At 37.1% G+C, this 17,469-nt stretch overlaps 1 protein-coding gene across 2 annotated transcripts in view; it reads left to right on the top strand.

Annotated features, from left to right (window-relative positions):
• Positions 1-17,469, top strand: part of col19a1 (collagen, type XIX, alpha 1) — a 215,356-nt gene that overhangs the window by 166,374 nt on the left and 31,513 nt on the right. For both annotated transcript variants that reach the window (XM_039651732.2, XM_039651740.2), the window contains 12 exons: positions 635-688; positions 1,918-1,971; positions 3,144-3,197; positions 3,330-3,383; positions 4,401-4,445; positions 6,391-6,441; positions 6,544-6,588; positions 9,799-9,825; positions 12,600-12,653; positions 13,388-13,432; positions 14,314-14,358; positions 14,471-14,533. In XM_039651732.2, coding sequence (XP_039507666.2) covers positions 635-688; positions 1,918-1,971; positions 3,144-3,197; positions 3,330-3,383; positions 4,401-4,445; positions 6,391-6,441; positions 6,544-6,588; positions 9,799-9,825; positions 12,600-12,653; positions 13,388-13,432; positions 14,314-14,358; positions 14,471-14,533 — 591 coding nt within the window. The remainder of the gene's footprint in view (positions 1-634; positions 689-1,917; positions 1,972-3,143; positions 3,198-3,329; positions 3,384-4,400; positions 4,446-6,390; positions 6,442-6,543; positions 6,589-9,798; positions 9,826-12,599; positions 12,654-13,387; positions 13,433-14,313; positions 14,359-14,470; positions 14,534-17,469) is intronic.

A 17,469-nucleotide genomic window follows, 5' to 3' on the forward strand; every position in this document is an offset into this window, starting at 1 on the left:
GAATAGAGCAAGGCTAGCATTTGTCCTTAGAAAAGTTACATTTTTGGAATAAGTTTTGAAATAACCGATCGTTTCGCATGATAAGACCCTTATTCGTCGTCTGGTGTCGTTTAAAGACATTTGAAGCTGCATCTGAAATTGTTTTTAACTGTCGTTTGGACCTTGGACCGTCTGGTTCCCATGTAAGTCCATTATATGGAGAAATATCCTGGAATGTTTTCATCAAAAACCTTAATTTCTTTTCGACTGAGGAAAGAAAGACATGGACATCTTGGATGACATGGGGGTGAGTAAATTATCAGCAAAAGTTTTTTCAAAAGTGAACTAATCGTTTAACAAAACATAATATTTGACTTCAGCATAAACAAAACAACTGACGACGCCACTCATCTCTCAATCTCAATGTAAGATCCAAATCCATGTTTGTTTAATCGGTTACGCGTGAGTTTGTTGTGTTCGGAATTATTAGAATGTCCGGTATGGTCTTCAGTTTGAAGGAAAGTTTTTCTCTTGATATCATAAAGTTGTGTAGTGTATTCCAGCTTTAAGTGTTAAAATAATAGTCTTTGCCCCTGCTTATTCTTGTGTCTGTCCTGTGGATCTGGCTTCTTACGGTCTATGTTGATTTCAACAGGGGGATCAGGGTCTGCGGGGCCCAGCTGGTAATCCTGGAAAAGAGGGTCCGAAGGTAAGCCACCATAAATCACAGATTAGAGAAAAGAATCATGTGATCAGTAGACATATGAGCCCCCCAAGTCTTGGAGAGATTGGCATGGTAATGCTTATGCCAATGTTCATTTATTTGGTTTTGGCGAAATAGATCTCCTACGCTACTGCTGCAGAACGAGTACCAAGACTTGCTACCGCCAATAGACCTTATGTAGCCCCGCCCCTTTTCAGTGCTGCACTCGTTGTCTTTTGACTTCCAGTTTGTATTTTCAAAGCAATCATGCATAGGTATGAATGAACTGCTCGTAAAAAAAAATTCCTGGTCGACATTTGTTAAGGTGGTGCATAAGGTCTATACATTCACAGACATTGCTGTGAGCATGTAAGACATGCTGCTGCTGCACATATATCACACATGAATAAACCCCCATAGCAGATCTATACAGGTGGAGCTGGGGAAGGTGGATGGTTTTTGAAAGCGTGCTGCACTGCTAACTGCAACACTACCAGTATTTAAATGTTGAGCCGCAGCTCATTGGCTGCTGATGCAACAGCAACCAATCAGCCTTATGTAGTTAACGATGTGATCGCTAGCAGACAGATGCCAGAACTTCATATATCTATGTATATGTATGTATATGTATATATGAAGAGTTCAGATGCAAAAGCCTCTAAATGCCATTTGAAATTTTCTTCTAAAATGACCATTTTTATCAAGCTTGTATATTTAAGTTCAGTAATTTCACTTAAATGACACTTAATAGGTAATCTTCATTGCCATTTAAGTGAAATTACTGAACTTAAATATACAAGCTTGACAAAAATGATCATTTTAGAAGAAAATTTCAAATGGCACTTAGAGGCTTTTGCATCTGAACTCTTCATATATATATATATATATATATATATATATATATATATATATTCTTTTTGGAAGTACAATCACATGCATTTCCCCCTATTACAAGGTGTTGTGAGGTAAAATTTTATAAACGGTGCAACAAATAAAGCAATATATATATATATATATATATATATATATATATATATATATATATATATATATATATATATATATATATGTACAGTACAGCACAGTCCCTGAATGTGAGACATTCATTGACAGCCAAGAACTGAGGCCAAAAGAAAAGCATTAATAATGTATGAGAACATTCTTTACAGAGAAACTTAATATAAAGTGTGTGCTTCCTGTCTCAACTATTGTTTATCTGTCTCCTCATCATATAGGGAGTGAAGGGTGAGAGAGGCTTTCCCGGTCCAATGGGGGACAAGGGTGATGAGGTGAGTTATCAGACTAACACTGTGTTTACACTGTACAGTATGTGTGCGGCTGGTGCAATGCGACATAAATGCATCCTGTTATAGTTAGTGGAGCTGTCCGATGCGTCATAGTTGACAACTATTCAGCTTCAACAGTCACTTTATTTTCCCTGTCTGTCTGAAATAAAGTCTATCTATCTATCTATCTATCTATCTATCTATCTATCTATCTATCTATCTATCTATCTATCTATCTATCTATCTATCTATCTATCTATCTATCTATCTATCTATCTATCTATCTATCTATCTATCTATCTATCTATCTATCTATCTATCTATCTATCTATCTATCTATCTATCCATCCATCCATCCATCCATCCATCCATCCATCCATCCATCCATCCATCCATCCATCCATCCATCCATCCATCCATCCATCCATCCATCCATCCATCCATCCATCCATCCATCCATCCATCCATCCATCCATCCATCCATCCATCCATCCATCCATCCATCCATCCATCCATCCATCCATCCATCCATCCATCCATCCATCCATCCATCCATCCATCCATCCATCCATCCATCCATCCATCCATCCATCCATCCATCCATCCATCCATCCATCCATCCATCCATCCATCCATCCATCCATCCATCCATCCATCCATCCATCCATCCATCCATCCATCCATCCATCCATCCATCCATCCATCCATCCATCCATCCATCCATCCATCCATCCATCCATCCATCCATCCATCCATCCATCCATCCATCCATCCATCCATCCATCCATCCATCCATCCATCCATCCATCCATCCATCCATCCATCCATCCATCCATCCATCCATCCATCCATCCATCCATCCATCCACCCACCCATCAACAATCAGATCCATCCATCCATCCATCCATCCATCCATCCATCCACCCACCCACCCACCCACCCACCCATCAACAATCAGATGGAACTGTATTTTCCTAGTCTAAGACAGTTGGACCAATGGATTTTCATTCAAATTAAAATAGGAATGTATTTTATTTTCATTGTAGTGTTGTTGAATTCTACCCATAAGCTCACAGTTGACTGGTAAAGGGTAACAGAATTCAATTTATTATCACTACTTTTTTTTTTTTTTAAGTTAAGAGTTTTGAGCTGTGATCTGACATTCTCTGTTCCAGGGGACCCCGGGTGTGCCAGGATTGCCTGGATCCACTGGCCGCACAGGTGCACCGGTGAGGATCTCCCAATAATGGCTAATTATGGCTTCATGGTTTTGATATGGAGCTTTATTTCCTTAGCAATCTTTTTCCTCCCAGCGTTATGTCTAATCAAAATAATCCTTACGCATGTTCCTCTGCATCCAGGGACTTCTTGGCAGACCAGGACCTGTTGGCCCCCCAGGACCAAAGGGAGAACGGGTAAGCATAATCTAATTATCTTTTCTTTAAGATTTTAATATAATATTAAGGACCTTCAAAATAGATCATGTTATTGCAAATCATCTTATTTGAGGGCTGAGGTTGATGGAAAAGGTCATAACAAATTAAAAAAAAAATGTTTTGACATAATTATCATCTCAGAAATCCTGAAATATAGTGCAAATGGACCACTTTTATTGTATTTCTTTATTGTCAAATTGTCTTTGGCTCACCAGCACATAAACTAACTATACAGGCAGTAGTTAAAAGACAAAAAATAAACAGATTCAAATTACATAGATATAAAAATACAGTTCATGCCACTTTCATTGATTATCGATCACTTGCGGAGTTGCGAAAATTTTAATAAATTGGAATAAAAGACCTCTTAAACACTTTTAGATTCGATTTTACTCATTAATTACTCAAATATCAAACAAAATAAAATGATGTATATTTTATGTATAACATAACATCATCGATTATGCATATGATGCATATGAAACTTTTGTAAATATTCTGCAATTATATTGAATTTCCCGAGTGGGATAAAGACAAAACGTGATACAGATCTTCTGTGTCTCACTTTCCCCAACATTATAATTCTTTGACCCATCAGCATCTGTATGAGACTCACACACACACTGTCTGATAAACGACTGGACTAATGCTCTCACAAACGGTTAGCGGGAGATAGTGAATATTCCGCTCGATGTGTTCAACGAGCTTGTACGGTGCCCTGCAGTGTGCAGATACGCACTAGAAAAGGAATAGAGGCATTTTTCACCGTTTTCATCAGCTGGTCGGGTCCACTGAGAGCCAATGCAATAAGAGCTAAGGGCACCAAGTCTATCCACAACTTCCAAAGGCTCTATCTGAATCCTGTTGTTATTCACATCATTTGCTAACACTGCCGCATGGTGTCGGCGCTGACTCTCAATGCAATCACACTCTGTGTTTGGTGAGGCAGAGTTTGTGCTATGCATGTAAATAAAAGAAATGTCTTTTTTATTCCAGGGCAGCGAAGGAATGCAAGGCAGACCCGGACCTCCTGGACCTCCTGTAAGTTCTGGTGCTGATTGCAAGTGTTTAGGATGACTCAGCTTGAAATTTAAAAACATGTGAAATCTTAAAAGTGTGCATTTTTTTTTTTTTTTTTTTTTTTACCATCACTAGGAATTCAAAACGGAATTGCAAAAGCAATGAATGCATTCTAACAGTTTTGCATAACACTTTCACTCTTTTGTCATTGGTCAACAACCATATAGATATTGTATGAGGGTATGTACTTTTACCCAAACACCCGATTTGTGTAATTTGCCTACAAATGGTAACTCATAATTGTCCTTGAAAGATAACAGAGGGGACAAAATCCACACTTTAGCTATAAATGATATATGAGAGCCCAGGGAAACTTTATTTGTAAATTTGTGTTTGTAATTTCTTAAAGATCTGAAAGATTCACAGTTAATAGCGATTTGTATACTTTTCCAACAAAGTTTAGTGATTAACCCTATAAAGCTATACTCTATCATATTTTATACATAGGCCTCTAAATCATCAACATGATAAATCTTTGTTGTAAAAAAAAATCTGTTGTACACAATCATCTGCATGCCTTTTTTAGTCAAAGTAAAAGGCTTTTTATTATAATTCTAAAAATGAAGATGAACACTTACTGGACAGAAACAACTTAGGTTTACTTGATTTTAAATACATAAATGATTTTTTTGTCCTTTAAAGGGGTGGCAAAGTATGATTTCACTAGTTAGTTAGTGTGTAATGTTGCTGTTTGAGCGCAACATTATTAAAGTTACAACGCTCAAAGTTCAAAGCAAAGGAAGATATTTGCTTTTAAAGAAAAGGACTGCAACAAACGGCTAGTAGAGACTACACAACATTCCTCCTGGGTTAGTGACATCACCAACCCTAAAATGTACATAAACCCCGCCCCCGGGAACACGCAGTCCATGTTGAGAAGAGAAAGAGTGGTTGTATAAGAGTACATTTTGTGAGTCAGCTCAAACTTTAGCATCCATCCATAGAAAGTCACTGTGTGCATCTCACAACAGTTCATATATGAGCGATTTATAGATTATCATGACAGAATATCATAATTGAACTCCACTTCAGCAACATAACCATTCAGAGACATCCTGTTGTATTCTACAAGTTTTTACTTCTTATTGAGTCTCTCCATCTTTGACTGACTCCATTTTAGCATTAAAGGGACAACAGTTTCTGTCATTTTAGTGTGTCTGCGTGAGGAAATCAGCCGCTGTTAACTCACTCAAGCTCTTGAAACCCCGTCCTCTGCAGCAACTCATTTGCATTTAAAGGGCCAGGCACAAAACGGTGCATTTTTGCAAACCCTCAAAAAGTGACAACTTTAACATGCTATATAAACATATCCGTGGGATATTTTGTGCTAAAACCACTCTGGGGACATCAGAGATTTATTTTACATCTTGTGAAAATGGCATTTTACCACCCCTTTAAATAACATCTGCACCAAATTGGATTATTATTTTTAATTAATTTACTTATTTACTTTAATTTAGTCCTCTGAATAAAATTGAGGTGTTTTTTTCCACTCCTCAAGTGTGAACTATATCATACTATGTTGTCCATAAAAGCGCGATGTAAAATATGATGTAAAACACATGTAAACATTTTATAATATATATATATATATATATATATATATATATATATATATAGTTTGCAGTTTCAGTAACTGCATAAGGCATTAATATGTGCTTTATAAGTACTAATAAACAGCCAATATCTTATTAATATGCTAGCTTATAAGCAACTAGTTAATAATGAGATTTGGACCTTAAACTAAAGTGTTACCTTCCTTACTCTTTTTATCGCCTGGAGAATGATAAAACTGGAGAAAACTCTCATTGACTTATATTTGTAGGAGAGACCCACACACATCTGGAGACCAGAATATCATATTAACTATGTTTTTTTTTTTTTTTGGTTTTTTACTTCTTTTCAGGGTGTTCCAATTGCAGAGGGCAATGGAATGAGCAGTCTCTATAAGCTTCAGGTAAAACTTTTACCTGATACTAATGCAGTCACGGTATTTTAGTATGTAATTGGATTTGTCATGCTGTTCATTTTTGATAAACTATTATTATTTTCTTTACAGAATGGAGCAGCTAATACAGGCCCGCCCGGACCACCCGGACCCTCTGTACGTTTTATTTATTTATTTTCTAAATGATATCCCGCATAAAATAAAAAGCTGTTTTGAAGCTAACCTACCGCAGGGAATCAATTGTTGCACTTTTAATGGAGTTTAAATGTCAATACACAAAGAAGCTACATTGATTTGGGAATCTGTTTTTCTGTTTAGCTGAGTTTTACTCAGCATTATTTGAAGGACGGACCACGGCCACACAGACACAAATATGAAACACAGAAAATAACAGTAGCCCAAAGGGAGAAGGACAAAACAAACACGTCACACATAGTCAACAATGTAGCTGCTTGTAAAGGAGGGGTAATTGAAATGCAGCTCTTTTACAAGGGGAGAAAATTAAATATATAGGCTATATATATATATATATATATATATATAAGAGTTTTTCTGCCCTAGTGGAATCATCCGATTAGCTTATCAACACAGCGACACACACACTTGTCTACTCTGTATTTAATGTGCCCTTCCTTTCCATGAAGAACAAGAGTGTATTCCCTCCTGGGCCATCTTTACCAGACCGCCCAGAAGTCTGAAAAATGCGAAACCCTTATCAGCAGGTCTGAAAGGGGACACTCTCCAATCTCCCTCCTCACTGAGATAGACACGAGGAGCTGCTTACAAGTCCCCCAGAGTGCTTTGTTTTTGGCTTATCCTTAGCTGAACCTGTTCTGAGTGGGACGTGGCTCCTCTTGTTGACGTGCCGCAGCGCGCTGAGACACAGATCACTTAAACTTCATTTGAACTTTATCTGAACAATCAAAAAGCTTGTGGTTGGGAGAATGAATGACGTGACAGGGTTGTGACAGCATGCAGACCCAGATAGCAAACTGACATTGAATCAACGTGGAAACGACGTCTCTCATGACATTGAAACAACGTTGATTTGCTCATCGAATTAACGTTGAACCAACGTCAGACGCGGCATTCTTCAAAGCTAAATGAAATCGAAAATTGGTTTGCTTTCATAACGTTGAAACAACGCGTTGATTTCAAGTTGATTTTCCGTTAGTTTTGAAAGAATGACGCATCTGACGTTGGTTCAACGTTAATTCGATGAGCAAAACAATGTCAGATCAACGTTGTTTCGATGTCATATTTCCACGTTGATTCAATGTCAGTCTGCTATCTGGGGAGTTGCTGTATGTTTGCTCACTGGGGTGTTAAAGGGTATAATTAGCTTTTGAATGCAAGTCATCTATCTATCTATCTATCTATCTATCTATCTATCTATCTATCTATCTTTCTATCTATCTTTCTATATATAATTTGCTTGCATATGAATGGAAGTCAATGGAACGGAAAGTGTAGTGTGACCACCCCTTAACGCGTAAACATTGGAAGTGTGCAAGCCAGACTGGATTTGTTGGCTGAAGACCCAAGTTTGGTATGAAGACCAAAACACACCAAGCACAATGTCCTCTCACCATTCCTGATTTCTAACACACTCACTGCGTTTGGCGTGATCTTGCTGCTTTCAGACCTGCTGCTCTCCCTATATTTTTCTCTAATCTCCGGTCGGATTCATATGTAAAACGCGTGAGCTTATTTTATCCATTAAAGATTTGAAAATCCCAGCAAAATAGTCCATGCATTTATCCACCCCTAGACCCATCGCTTCGAAGAAATCAGGACAGAAGTGGTCGAAAGTGGACAAAAGAGACAATTAAATGCGCTTTCATTTTACAAACTGAGGTGAAAGGACACTTCCCAAGACATTTCCCAGAATGCCACGTCCCTATGTGGTGAAAATCAAGCTTTTGATGTTGTTTATATCTCTATAATGCATTTTTTTATACATTTGCTTTAAGACAAACCATGTGTAAAGTCATCAGTCAACACCATTGCTGAGTATTTTCTCCTTAAAACTGCAGTGAACCAAAGAGAATCTCAAAATACAGTTTGAAATCGTTGGGGTTTCTGACATTGCAAACTACAGTACTCGTAACCAATCAAATCAAAGTTTGATCATCAACGAGTGAGTGGAGCTGGGGCTAATTTTCATATGCATAGAACGTGTATACTATTACTATATGAGGCTATATGAAAAAAAGTTTAAATATGTAACTTTGGTGATCAAAGAATGAGGTTTAAAGGATAAAAATATTGACTAAGATGGGACTTTAGCATCATTATTATTAATAGATTCAAATCTAGTCAAATATTCATCTGATAAGATTGTAGTGGCGATTTTGCGACCATCCAGTGGCTATTTTGGCTTTTTAACTATATCCAATCTGTTGAGTAAAAATGTATTCTATATATAAATTGTCATATTTGGTCAATTTTTATATAGAATTATTTGTTTAGTCACTTCAAAACATTAATTTCTTGTGTGATCTACTAAATTCTACTTCCTGTCATGCTAATGAAACATTCCTCCCGTGGCCCTCCCTTGCTCAGCGCAGGCTAACCAGGTGGCGATTGTTTATATATAAATCCATTATTGGGACATTGCCCCCTTATTTATGTAGGCTTATATCCTTCAAAGCCAGCAATCATTCCCTGCGGTCCAATGGTTATCTCCACATGATTGCGCCTAGGGCTCGAACAGAGTTAGGGAAGCAGGTATTTAGAATCTCTGCCCCATCAGCGTGGAACCTATTACAGAATGCCTTAAAACTTGATAACTTGGTCTCCTTAAGAGGCTAGTAAAGTGTCAGGAAACAGGCACAATGGGCACCTGTCCCTGCTTCCCAAATTAGGATAAGTGTATAATATTTTAATTTGTTACATAGTATTTTTAACTGTTGTAAGGTCATTGTATTTTACTTTTTAAGCATTGTAACTGTAATGTATTTTATAATGTTTATTGTATTTATTTGTGTTTTGTATTTTATGTGGAACCTTTACTGCGGGCTGGTTCGCAAAAGAGATTTGTACTCAAAGGATTTCCCTGGTTAAATAAGGGTTAAATAAAAATAAATAATTCCTGTGATACATTGCTAGTACAGTTCAAGTTCACACTCATAAAATCCAAAAGCTTTAATTCTTAAATTCTGGATCACGCTCAGTCTTGTTAGATAGGCAAGCTCGCTAGGTTCCGTCTGTTTTCTCGTACAGGTCATTTGTTTGAGTTTGTTAGGGTATGACATCATCTCTAAGCAGATGTCATCCAGCTAATTACACAGATTGGATTAATTCATAGCACACATAGAAATAAGATCAGTTCCATAGGCTAATTCTGTGCCCTTTCTTTTCCAGGGGCCCAAAGGAGATGAAGGAAGAATGGTGAGTGTTGCTTCACTGTGATTTGTATTAAATGGTCCTCGTCCTTGTGGTCCTTCTATGCCAGTGGATTGCGAGAAACAGGCATGCCCAGCACTCGCTTTTTGGCTAATCTCCATTAATCACAGTTTCTGGCTCAGAAGTAGCCCGAGAGCAGCCGAGCACAACAGTTTAGTCACACGGCATTCTCAACAACAATAGGAGTGATCAGGAATGCCGCCCAAATCAAATTGTCGCCGCATATTTTCTTCTGCCATTGGGGGATGTTGTAAACGCAGTACATGCACACACACCCCCCCCCCCAACAAAAGCACATCAGCGACGGACCCCTACAATAGCAGCAATTCAGCTCCCACAGGCAAAAAGCTGGCACTTCCTGTTCTCACGGGTGCAATTTTGATTTTTGTGTTTCTTTTTTTTTTTTTTTTGCTGTTTTTGCGAAACGATTTTTCAGCGCCATGCTAATTTGACATTTGAATAAATGGTCCCAGCAGTCTCCAGCACTGTGCTAGAATTACACCCATCTGTCTCCAGGCGATCCTCTTTTTTTGGTTCCACGTAGGTCTGCGCTCTGTTATACATGGCAATCTACACGCGCGACAATTACTGTCGCAATCCGTTAACATGGCGCCCGCTGCTGTCCGTCAGTAGCGACTGAGGCATGAGACGAACATAATGTACGACACTAGAGCGCAGATTCTTCAGCGCTCCGTGAAGAGGTTCGGCGTGGGGTAGCAGCCAATCACTTGGGGTTGAATTACGAGCTGTTCTGTTCACGGCGAAGTACGTGTGATTTATTATCGTGGCAGGCTAAATGAAAATGGAAGGGGGAAAGTAAATGCTTTGTCAGGATGGTAATGCGACAGAATTAGAGTTAACGCGACACACATGTCAGGACGAAGATAAATCTGTGTTTTTTAATTGAAATAATCAGTGACATGCTGGATAAATGGCGTTTGGTGCTTGTCCCCCAACCAGTTTGTTTGCTAAACCGTTGTGATCTGTTTCGTCAGTCGGAATACACTAGAAATACATTTAGAGTTTTATGCAGTGAAGGAAACAGGAACGTCACAGCTTTCTAAAGATGTGTTTTCTACTCCAAAACGTTGCTGTGATACAATCATTTAAGGGTATTTCTTCAACTTTTCAAGCACTTTTATGTCCCAGGGGTTGCTTTTTATATTTAAAAGATAACATTAAAATTGACTTGGAAACTTTTTATGATGCTTTTATCATTTTCCAAATTCAATTTATGTACAGATTCATCATGTACATCATATTTGTACATTTTGAAACCATTATAATGTAAAAAAAAAAGAGTAAAACCCTTCCTATACACACATACTGTACACATACACAGTACCATTTCAGTACCTAAAAGTAATTGGTTAAATTTTACAACAAGGTTAATTAGTTAACATTAGTTAATGTATTATCTAATGTGAACTAACCATGAGCAATACATTTGTTACTATTTTAGTTAATGTTTGTTAATGTTAGTTAATGAAAATAAAGCTGTTCGATGTTTGTTCATGTTAGTTCACAGTGCATTAAAGGAGTCTGTGTCATTCTTACTTTAGTCGAAAAGAAATTAAGGTTTTTGATGAAAACATTCCAGGATTTTTCTCCATATAATGCACTTCAGTGGGAACCAAACGGTTCAAGGTCCAAAAGACCTTCATTGCAAGCTGCAAACTGTGCTTTAAACGATTCCAGACGATGAATAAGGGTCTTATCAAGCGAAACAATCGCTCGTTTAAATAAAATAAACAAAAACAAAGTTTAAGTTTTATAAGCTCAAATGTTTTCTGTTCTGTGATGCATGTTCGTGACTCTCCTATTCTAACTCATTCATCAAAATGAACGAATCTTTTCCCGAGTCAATTCGTTCATTTTGTTCGTTGAAATGATTTGTTCATTTTGATAATAAGAAGACCCTTATTCATCGTCTGGAATCGTTTAAAGCCCTTTTAACAGTTTGCAGTTTGCACTGAAACTGTCTTTTGGACCTTGAACCGTCTGGTTCCCAATGAAGTCCATTGTATGGAGAAAATCCTGGAATGTTTTCATCAAAAACCTTAATTTCTTTTCAACTGAAGAAAGAATGACATGGATATCTTGGATGACATGGGGGTGAGTAAATTATCAGCAAAAGTTTTTTTTTTTTTTTTTTAAAGTGAACTACTCCTTTAACTAATTTTAACCAATACAACCTTTGATTGTAATAATAGTACATTTTGTTACCAAGTAATTATTAATTTTGTTCAAAATTTACACTGTCCCAAAAATTCACCCAAATCCAGCTGTAATTTGGTCAAACTGTCCAAAACGTGTTTTTTTTATTCTATTTATGTATGTAAAATGCATAAAATACTAGCTTTTAAATTAGCTTCAGTAAAAACAAAAGCGCCTGCCATTTTATTCCAAACTATAATGCTATTAAACACAATACAGAATATGAGAACATTTTCCTTACTTCAGTCCATTATAAAAGTACATAGGGCTAATATGATTTGAAAGTAAAGATGGTTTACTCTAAATCACTATTTGTGCATTTCTCCACAAATTCATTACGGCTTCTGACCCAAAATGACAGCGTGCCTCTCTGCTACTCATAACTAGCTTGTTAGTTTCTTAAAAAAAATAAAAATAAATCTCCTGGAGTTAGTTGCATTGCCACTTTTACATAGTCACTCCCCAAATCTGACACACACAGACAGACTCTTTCACGCATGAAGGTGTCTGTGCCGAGCTGGAATGTGTTTCTTTTATTCCAGGGTGAGCCAGGACTGATGGGATTACCGGGACTAGAGGGGCTGCCAGGTGCTAAGGTAAGCCCGTTTGAATGAATCGTGTCACTGGACGCTCTCTCACACTTTCTGAGCGTCCCAGATTACACACAGCTTCCAACAGCTCAACCAGACGTTCCACTCTGTACCCTCACGATTCGACATGACATTGCAGTTTCGGTGTGTGTGTGTGTGCGTTTGACTGACAGAGAGATGAGTGTAGCGGATAGACAGAACTGATTCAAACATTGTTAGTATTCTAATTTCACCGCAGTGCTTAGTCAAAGCACTTGAGAATTCAGGAGAAAGACCATGAATACGAGAATACCAGAGAGGGTAGAAATAATAGGCTTCATTAAATGGAGCCCACAGAACTGTCCAACCGACTGTTTCCTCCTGCACGTATCAGAGCGCCAGTGCATGGAGACTCTTTTTCGGCATCAAACTCGCCCACTCTTCCCAGAAAGGACTTGTCAAGATGTAGTCGCAGCATTTTGCGCGCTCACCGACTCCACAACTGCCACACGAGGCTGCGTGATGATCTCAAGCTGTTTATTTGCATGCTGTGCCCCAAAACTTAAAAGCAGCTCATTAATTCCTAAAGTCAGCAGTGCGCATATGGAGGAAAGAGAGCAGCTCACACACACACACATACTCTGAGAAGGGTTTTTGAGGACTTGTCAAGCACAGTTGGTATTGAGAACAGAAAGAAAAGCAATCATTGTGTTTTTGCATTGAAGATTGGACTTAACATGAGTATGTTTGTGTGTTGTAAGGGTGATCCTGGGCTTCCTGGTCCTATTGGTGTTACTGGTCCTGTTGTAAGTCATTCTGTTGTCATTTTTCTGCTTTCGGATGACACTAATACACATTGAACTGTATATTGTTTAGGCAATAAGCCACAAGCAATAAAGGTAGTAAATGAATAAAGCCTTCAGCCTTCATTATAGTCACAAATTTTCATTTATTAGTAAATACAGATTTATTAAGTGCTGTTAAATGCATATTCTAATTGATTCACATACAACATACATTATTAATTTAACTTTAATAAAAGCTAAATATAGTAATAAAGTAAAATATTAATATAATGGCCAATGATGAATATTGTGCATGTTTTCCATATTTGTACATTTATATAACCTTTACATTGCTTTTACCTTTGTCTGATTCTTAAAAAATACATGTAATCATTAGCAAATCTCATTATAAATGTTACATTTCCATTCTGTACATTATAACTTTACTCTTTTTTTTGTATTTATTGCTATTATTTATTAAAACTCTATTGTGTATATATTTTATTATGAAAGTAAAAGTAATATACTTTCATAATATATATATATGTATATATTGTATGTATATGTGTATACATAAATATATAAAAAAAAAAAATATATATATATATATATATATGTATATATTTTATCATGAAAGTGAAAGTAATTATGAAAGTACTCGTATCAGCTTATGAGTATATGGTGCAACCGTACTTTATGCTAATATATATACTATACTCACTGACAAGAGTAGCAGATTTTCATTACATGACATGGTCTGTCACAAGATATATTATGTTCATATCACATGTGAATTTTTCGGTAAAATCAGTGTGGGTTTGTAGCTGTGTCCCCAGCCTACAGGTGGTTTAAATGGACACCAGGTTTGAGGTCTAACTCTTTCTCTCCTTGTTCCTGTGAAGGGAAAGCCAGGTCCGCGTGGTGAGAGAGGGATCCCTGGAGAGCCGGTGAGATCTGCTTTGTTGCTTGTTAGCTGCTGTCAATCATATGGCAGGTTTTGGCAGCAGGATGATGCGAGACTGATGATGTCCCATTTTCCCTCTTTCTCTTTCCACACAGGGAGAACGAGGGCCTCTGGGAGAAACTGGCTTCCCTGGACCCGAAGGGCCTCCTGGAGCCCCTGTAATCAATCTTAACAATCACTACACATGTAATCTGTAATGTGTACTAATGCACACCTGCCTGTACATCTGGGCTTTTCAAACATCCTTATGATAGGACCCCCACATATCATAATCCCCTTATTAGGGACCCGCATCCTTAAATCATCTGTATATTTTCAGAACAAAATATATTTATTTTATTTCATGAAACTATAAAACGAACTTGGAGTCGAGGGAGGGTTGGGTCCTAATGCAGTAGGTTCAGTCCCAAAATACAAATAAGCAGTAAGCAATAATAAGCTATGATAATAAGCTATAAGGTGCGTTCACGTCATGTCGTAATTACCGCAATTATATGATTTCAGCTTGTATAATAGCGTTCAAGTTCAAAGTGAGATGGGAGTTTTATGAGAGCTCAAATTTGTACCACATGACCGCTGCAGATTCATTTAGGCCTTGATAGTGGTGCTATTGGAACACATAATTCCCAGTTTGAGAACAGCTCAGAATAGTGTGATGAAATCTCGAGACTATGACATGGCAAGAACGCAGCAATATATACAGACAAGCTAAAAAATTAAGGTGACAAGACACCAGTGGCGGTTTTGTCAAGGGAGTCTGAGGAACTCACCAAGAGGCTGTTCACGTATCGCGTCTTTTGTGCGCTCGAGGTCGTTATTTCACACGTAGGCGCACGGGAAGCGCACTCATTATTGAAGCAACGCACTCATTTTTTCCGAGATGAATAATTGTAAATGCTTCAATATGGGAGTGCACATGCACCCAAACACGTTGGTGTTTTTCTCTTCTCCGTAAATAAATCTTTTAGCAGAGCTACAGTTTTTCTGTGGTGGAAATACATTAGCTACTAAAACTTCTTTGTCATTGTTTAGAGCGCAGTACATTAGTTGTATAGGAAAGACAGCCATGGGAAAATCGGACCGAATTTTACTATTAATAATAAAAGATAAGCTACTGTGCATTATATGGAAATGTCAGGAATGTATATTGACTCATTTCAGCATTTAAATCATCTTTATAAAAGAATATGGGAGGTTTATCCTTTTATAAAACCTTTTTTGTTAAAAGCTTATTTGAACGTGTGCATGTTAGTGGATAACATAAAAGACACTCCTTTAAAACAAATCTTGTTATTAACAATGTTAATATATCTTGTTATTATCTTGTATTAACAATGCAATGTTAGGCTTTTTGAAGTAGATTCTGTGTATAACCGTGATCATTATGGTCACTATATTAATACAATATGGGGGGGGGGGGGGGGGGGTGTATCAAAGTAGAACCGCCACTGTAAGACACCTGTGGATAGATATAGTCAAAAAGACTAGAAATAAAACCTAAAAGTCCATACAAACAGGGAACATGTAACACAATGAATTTATGTGTGTGAGTGTCTGTTTCTAGTTTCTAGTATTTTGAGATGCTAGAAAACACTTTCATAATATTCTTTTAGCAGTTTCACGGAAATGAAAATGAAAGACAGGTTTCACCTCAGAGTAAAACATTCAAAAATTCTATACATAATGATATAAAGTTATATCATTATATCATCAGTAAAGTTGTAATTGTGAGATTTTCAAATAAGCATTTGAGTTTCAAATATGAGATATAAAATATAAATAATTGAGAAATGTTGCAATTGTGAGCGTCACACATAGGGAGAGACATGAATAGAATACAACTATGTTTTATCAAAGACTATTATTATTATTGTTGTTTTTTGATCAGATTTTCAGTGCTGAACCTGGTTGTGATCTACGGTCTATAACATTTAGTTCTCATTAGTTTCTGTCCTCTGTGATTTTAGAACAGACTGATGCATCATTTGATCCAGCCTTGAATTGCAGACCAGATTTAATTAAGTGATTAGTGTGATGATTGATTCACAGTTTGACTCGATGTAGATTCACACATTCTGTTGGGGTTTATTTTTCCTCAATCCTTGATTCCCGCTCACTGGCCTGTAGTTTAATGCAGAGTCTAGACTGTTTTTAATTAAATATCTCAGAATGCTGAGGGAAAAAAAAAATCATTGTAAACAACCATCAGAGATATTAATACGCAACTGGATATATACAGGTTTTGATCGGCTGAATTGCTATGGTTTCTAATGTAGTGTGATAGAGAGCTCCGTGTTTGGTTCTTCTCAATAAACCACAGCAACTCTTTTCAGCTGTGATATCTCACTTCATAGCACAGAGTAATCTCTTCATATACTTCTCAGTTCTGTGGTGTTAAACCTGGCTGATTTGTGCTGTGGTAATGTGTGCAGTCACTGGGGTAAACATTTGATTGGCTGTCTCAGTGAAGAGACATCGGCCTCATATAATTGCTTTGTTATTCGCACAGCCATAATGCCTTCAGCACCTCCGCTGAATGCACACAGTTCCCCTGAGGAATTCCTGTTTCTTCCAGGTGACGTTTAACGATTCATTCCTAATTTATCCAGCTCAGTTCCTAATTGTTCGCACTTAACCTTAGTGGAACGGTGTACGCTTAGCTAACTACAGATACTAGACATAAAAGTTGACACATTGGCTCCAAGAAGTATTTGGATGCTTTAGACACAATTAAAACGCAAGAATGTCATTGCGTTAGATTATAAAAAATATCAAATCAAGTGGAATTTATTTTTTTTTTCTAAATGAAACAGGACAAAACTTTGATTTTTTTTTTTTTCCTTTTATATACACCTGCCCTGATGAATCAATCACAATATGACCAGGAATTTTGATTTCATATTAATATATTTCTCTTTCATGTTATGAATTCTCTTAATGTGTTTACCATCACATAGTATAGTTAATTTTGACTTTCGCAACATTAGCATTATTTATCAAAATTGCGTCCATTTTTCAACTCTTTGTGACTAATTTAAAATCTTACAATTATAGTATTTATTTATTTATTTTTTATGGCTTCCATTTTCCCATA

The sequence above is a fragment of the Pimephales promelas genome, chromosome 11 (genome assembly GCF_988280905.1).
Source record: "Pimephales promelas chromosome 11, fPimPro1.hap1.1, whole genome shotgun sequence".
NCBI lineage: Eukaryota > Metazoa > Chordata > Actinopteri > Cypriniformes > Leuciscidae > Pimephales > Pimephales promelas.